Source organism: Hyperoodon ampullatus (genome assembly GCF_949752795.1).
Source record: "Hyperoodon ampullatus genome assembly, chromosome: 3".
NCBI lineage: Eukaryota > Metazoa > Chordata > Mammalia > Artiodactyla > Ziphiidae > Hyperoodon > Hyperoodon ampullatus.
This window is the reverse complement of record NC_136916.1, coordinates 171512575-171519078: the sequence shown is the minus strand read 5'-3', so window position 1 is coordinate 171519078 and position 6504 is coordinate 171512575. Positions and strand designations below refer to the sequence as shown.

The 6504-nt window shown below is 47.3% G+C and overlaps 1 protein-coding gene across 1 annotated transcript; it reads right to left on the bottom strand.

Moving 5' to 3' along the window:
* Window positions 1–1136: 1136 nt before the first annotated feature.
* Window positions 1137–5887, bottom strand: LOC307049692 (germ cell-less protein-like 1; the record flags this gene model as incomplete). The annotated part of the gene is made up of 5 exons (XM_079699209.1): window positions 1137–1495; window positions 1638–1744; window positions 1832–2379; window positions 3855–3907; window positions 5830–5887. 5 exons carry the CDS (start codon window positions 5885–5887, stop codon window positions 1137–1139), a joined length of 1125 nt encoding a protein of 374 aa, XP_079555335.1.
* Between the last annotated feature and the right edge of the window lie 617 nt (window positions 5888–6504).

Below are 6504 nucleotides of genomic sequence, written 5' to 3'. Positions count from 1 at the left end.
AATGTTGGTAAGGATGCAGACAAACTGGACCACCCACACACTGCTGCTGTAAAGTGGCACAGCCACTTGGAAAACAGTCCGGCAATTTCTCAAAAACTAAACATGCAACTACTATGCAATCCAGCAATCATGTCCTTGAGCTTCTACTCCTGAGAATTGAACATTTATATTCATACAAATTCTGTACACAAATGTTCACCGCAGATCCATTTGCAACAGCCCAAAACTGGAAACAACCCAGATGCCCCTCACTGAGGTGAATGGATAAACAAACTGTAGCACATACCTGCCATGGAATACTATTCATCAATTTAAAAAAAAAGAACAAACTAGTGATACATGCAACAACCTGGATGAGCCTCCAGAGAACTACACTGAGTGAAAAAAAGCAAATCCCAAAAGGTTACATACTGTAAGGTGCCATTTGCATAGTCTTGAAATGGAAAAATTATATGAATGGAGATTTTTGGTTGCCAGGAGTTACGGAAGGGGGGACAGGAGGGAACTGGGTGAGGCAATAAATGGGCAATATAAGAAACCCTAGTAGTGATAGATATACCTTGCATCTTGCCTGTATCAACATCAATATCCTGCAATACTGTACTATAGTGTTGCAAGATATTACCGTTAAGGAAAACTGGATAAAATGTACTTTGGATCACTCTGTAGTATTTATTTTTTTTAAATTACTTTAACATGCATTTAATCAAACTAAAGGAAACACATATATTAAGAGAGTTTCACTAAGAGTAGTATAGTAGGTAGGCTCACAGTTTCTCTCTAAAGTCAATAGCTCGTTGTCTTCACAGAAATGATGGGCAGGGCGGGGGGTGGTGTCGATGGATCCTAAACCAGGAGGACAGGTTGCCACATTAACAGCCCAAATGAGTTCTCGAGGAGTTTGGGGGGGCTTCAAAATTTGTCCTCTTCATATGCTCACGTAAACAATCTCAAGTATTATGAGGTACAGCTCAACAAAGCCTCTGACAGAATTGGTTACCAGAGATGGGCAAGCCAGGTTGGTCCCACAGAAGGAGCTGGCATCTGGACCAAGCTGGTTGTCCCTGAGCCCAGGAAAGAGCTGCTCAGTACTCTGAGCTTTTTTGCAGGGGTCCTCACTCTGGGCAACACCCCTCTCAGTGGAGGTACAGGAAGTTACAGGCCACATGTATGGGGAAAACCACGTATTGGTTTTCCAGGTTCATTACCTCTAGCTCTTGATCCTCTCTCAGGGAAAGCATGTGGTATCCTGTGTCCTTCCTGAAAACGGCTCTCCCATCCCTGTCCAAGGAGGACAAGCGCAGGTGGAACGCGACCTTTCTCTGCTCGAGTAGGCTGACCCCGAGGCTGTAGGACTTGTTTGGCGCGCTGTACCAGAAAATGATGTGCTGGTTGGCGTAGCACACCACCAGGTCCCAGCTGAAGTTGAAGCCTTCCCACCGCCAGCTGCACTGCTTGTGCCTGTGGAGCTGGCCCCGCACCGCATGTTGTTCCCCTGGGGGTCGGACCCGTAGACGTCCACGGGCCAGAGCTCTCTGGTCTGCTTAGCCCGGAGGGGGCCAAGAAAACACTCTTTGTACACTGGACACAGCCAAGCGGCAGGGATCAGCGCATCCTGGTGGATGACGCGTGCGGACGTCGAGTCGTGTCACAGTTTATGTAGGCAAACCGCAGCTGCTGGAACACTGGGACGAAGGCTCTGCCCTGCTCGGTCCCCAGGAAAGGGGTGCCCTCCGAATCCCTCCTGGACCTGGCAAACCATGAGTTAGTGTCAGGCAATAGGGCCCTGCGCGGGCCCCTCTATGTCGGCTGCAGCTGAAAGAAAATCCACTTTTTCAGCATGGTGTACACGTCCATCTCCACCCCCATCACCAAGAGCTCTGAAGAGTCAATGACCCCTTTCATGAGATCCTGGCTGACTTCTCGCAATAGCTTCTCACTACACTGGGTCATCATGTTTTCCAGCAGCCACTGAAGACACATGGTCCTGATGGTCTGGAGTCCGTAGCTTTCAGCAGAGTAGTCGTAGCTGCACAGGGTCTGGGCACGGATAGTCACCTTCATGACCTCCCCGCACTGCCAAATCACCTCGTCCAGCTGCAGCATGCTGGTTGTGGCCAGGATGGTGACGACTCGACCGGATGGGATGAAAATGGAGCCTCGGTACAGGGCACCGAAAGCCTCGTGCAGTGCCTCGCGATCAATGTTCTCGTCAGGGATCTGCAACTCGATAGTATCCATGTTTGTCTCCCGCCAAGCGCCCCTGAACATGCTAGCAAAGTACGTTGACTGGCACAAGCAGACCCTATGCACGTTCCACTCCTCCCCCAGTGCGCGGATCCGCACGTCGCTCTGTTCTCGTCTCAGGAAGAGTGGCTCCTAAACGGACCCTGAACGATCTTGAGCACGTTTCCGGCGGGGCTTTTTTGTGAGCGCCCCCGCTCGGCCTCTCTTCCGCTTGCGGCTCCCCTGACGGGCGGCGGGTCTGGCCTCTTCAGTCTCCTTCCGTTCCTTTCTCTCTGCCACTACTGCCTCCTCAGCCTCCTCCTCCCCACCAGTGGCACCTGGCTCCTCTGGGACACGCCCCCACCAGTGCCATGGCATCCGACTGCTTCGTGCTCCCATGGCCTATACCTCAGTGGTGCAGTGGACAAGCTTCCTCTCCAGGCGCCGTTGGCCCGGGCACGAGCTCAGCCCAGAGTGCTGCTGAGTACTAGGACGTTTGCTCTAACGGTCTCGCGAGAGGACGCCACGCTAAGCCACCCGAGATAGGGTCTTTGTGGATATAATCAATTAAGATGAGGTCGAACTGGATTAGGTGAGTGTCCTCCTAAGAAGAGGGAAATTTGCACAGGGAGACCCGGAAACAGGGAAGAAAGCATGTGAAGGTAGAGACTGAAGCGTTGTGCCTACAAGTCCAGAAATACCCAGGATTGCAGGCAACACCAACGAAGTGAAGAAAAAGGCAGAGAATAGGTTCTCCCCGGAGCCGTCACAAGGAACCAACCCTGTCGGCATCTTGATTTTGGGCTTCTGGCCTCCTGAACTGGGACGAAGTATACTTCTCTTGCTTGGAGTCACCCGTTTGTTATGGCAGCCACAGGAAACTAGTACATGGGGACACTGAGAGGAGGGGACCTGCCTCAGATCTTGGAGCTGGTTTGTCACAGTGCCCATCTTAGATGCCTTCTCTGATGCCCGGGTCCCTAATCCAGCTTAAAGGTAAGCACTTGTTCACCTCTTAGGCTGCATTTTACTAAGCTTTGTACCAAAGGAATGAGCAGGAGAGAGTGAGTTATTGAGGTTGGTGCCCAGTTTTCTAGAAAGAAACACCATTCTTCCCTATCAAATCACTGTGCTCTTCTTATGTACCTAATGAATTTCTGTCACATACTAAGGATATTCCCCCAAATGTAAACTCTCCTGTGCCTCCTGAGCCCAAACACAGGTTGGTGCCTTCTACTTGCCTTCATCTGCCCAGTCCCTGTTCAGCCAGAGTTACTAAAAGAATAATAAGGAGAAACTAATTGTGCACTTTAGTTCTGTTTCTTAAAGAAATGAATGAATAAATAAGGTGAAATCCTGTCATACATTGATCTCCCTATAGATCTGTTATCTGACGTCTTGGTCCATAATTCAAAATCTCTTTAATGAGGGAATTTTTTCAGCTACAGGATTATATTTAGTATTTCAAGGACTTCTCTGAATAGTAATATTTAGGATAAGCTCCGTTGGTCAAATTTCCCTGGGATTTTTCAGAAGATTCACAACACCTCCCCCAGCGGACACCAATATAAAGAGTAAAACCCAAGCCATGTTTCTGAATTCCCAAACCCTGATCCTGGGCCCTTTACATCATCCTGTGGGAACGTAAGTGGCAGGGGCATCAGGAAGGAGAGGCAGAGCCCTGGAGGAGAAGAGGGTGAGATTCAGAGTCAGAGATCTGTACACTCGGATCCTGGTTTTGCTGTGTATCACGTGGGACTCTGGTAATTGAATTAAGCTCTCTCATTTTTCCCCTTTACACCTTGCAAAGTGAGTGTTGGTTCAGTGAAACAATACACCGTTTTGGGTAGTTCTGAGCGGGAAAGAAACCTACTGAACCGGAAGAGAGAAATACATTTAGTTCGAATGGGTTCAGTTAGTCAAAAAGGTGGAAAATCACGTGACGCGTAACATGTCTGTTTGGAAACACTTTGTGTGTGATGGCAGCAGGAAGGTCAAGTGCTGAGCTGGGGGTGAGGTGATGTCGTGGTCAGTAAGATGTAAGGGAACTTAGGCAAGAAAGGAAGACGAGGAGGCTCAAATCCCTGTGGCCTCCAGGGGATGTCAACCAAGGTACTCAAGGGTCTGCTTAAGACCAGGTGTGTGGGTAACCCCCCTGGTGTGGGGTCCATCCTCATGCGAAGAAGTAAACAGTGACAGAGACAGAGAGGAACACACGGTCTTAGGAGATCCCCCTTGGAAGGGGCATTGGAGCCGAGCTTGAGTGGCATTTGATAGAAGATGAAAAAGGACATTGTTTGGGGAAGGGAGATCCTTGAGAGACAAACAGATTGGTACACACATGCACTCAGAGTGAGAGAGAGTTGGACTGCGTGTCTGAGAACATCGTGAACTTGCCTGTTCATTCTCCTGTGGGATGGTTTCAAACTGGAAAAATAAAAGAAAAGCTACATGCTCCTACACTTGCATTGCCTCCTGTGCCCTGCTTATCCTGTCCCTGCAGTGGGTCTTGGGCTGGGGCAGGCAGAGTTCATGGTCTCCGTGGCTTATGACCTTGTGTGGTTGCTGTGGTTTGGGGCAGTTGCAGTGTTTTGCTGGCTCAACTACTCTCATGCCCCTTGCAGTAACCAAGAAAGCTTGAGCCCATCCAAAGGAGGCAGAAGAGGGGAAAAGGCAGTCAACACATATAAAGTATCTTTCTTATAATAGGCACTCAATAAATGTCAACTTTATCCACTCCTAGGGTTTCGCCAAAAAAAGGTAAAAATTGCTCATCATGAGTACGCACAGAAATTTTAGATCCTCAGCACCAAGTACGTAAAAATTAGAGTTGCATGTTTTGTTTGTTTGTTTTGTTTTTTCAATACATCTTTATTGGAGTATAATTGCTTCACAGTGCTGTGCTAGTTTCCGTTGTACAACAAAGTGAATCAGCCCTATGCATACATATATACCCATATCTCTTCCCTCTTGCGTCTCCCTCCCTCCCACCCTCCCTATCCCACCCCTCTAGGCAGCCACAAAGCACCGATCTGATCTCCCTGCGCTATGCGGCTGCTTCCCACTAGCTATCTATTTTACATTTGGTAGTGTATATATATCCATGCTAGTCTCACTTTAACCCAGCTTCCCCTTCCCCCGCCCTGTGTCCTCAAGTCCATTCTTCATGTCTGCATCTTTTTTGGGGAGGGGATTAGTTTCCGGTTTATAAAAAAGTGAATCAATTATACATATACATATGTTCCCATATCTCTTCCCTCTTGCGTCTCCCTCCCTCCCACCCTCCCTGTCCCCCCTTCTAGGTGGTCACAAAGCACCGAGCTGATCTCCCTGTGCTATGCGGCTGCTTCCCACTAGCTATCTACTTTACGTTTGGTAGTGTATATATGTCCAGAGTTGCATGTTTTCTAAACAGTGGCTAAAACAACTCTGGGATGTACTGCCCTGATACTTTAAATAACATAAGATGTGGACCTAACAATTCCAGTCAAAAAGTGGAAAGGAACTTGGGCGAAGATGCAGAAAGCCCAGACCCTGGTTCTGACTGCAGGTGCCCTGACTTGGTGTCACCAAAGGATGCCAGGTCCTCCCCCTCCTGCCTACCGATCAGCCATGAGGACGAGATCCCTGTTCGCCCGTTGTCCTGAGTTTGGCGGATCATCGTACAATCTGCTCTGTCCTTTGTGGAGGGACCTGACGGACAGAAAGCAAAAGTCCTTGATAAGTAAAACAGAAACAAAAATATTATGCTTTCTTAAATTAGAAAAAAAACCCAAAAATTTAAAATATTACTATTTTTCTTCCCTAAACTTGCCAAGAATCAAAAACAGATTTATAAAGGCTACTAGACAAAAAAAAAAAAAATCATTAGAAGAGTATCAAAGGATACAGGGAGTCCAGAAATAAATATATGAATTTAATACGAGAATGTTTCATCTCAGTGGAGGAAAAAAGGAATATTTAATGAATAAGATGGATAATTGGCAAAACATCTTTAAAAAGTTCCCAGTGTTCTTCCTTATATCAAAATAAATTCCAGATGGAAAAAGATGGACATATAAGAGATAGAATCACAAGATGACTACTGTGATAGTATCAATAAAAATAAAACAACACTAGCTCATCCCTGCATTGGGTACAGTGTCTGGTGTATTTGAGGCATCCAATAAACATTTGTAGAATCGATAAGAATCGATATGCAATGTGCCAGGTTCTCCATAAAGTGTTCTGTATGTCTTATCTCATTTAATCCTTCGGTCAGGACTACGAGATAGGGAA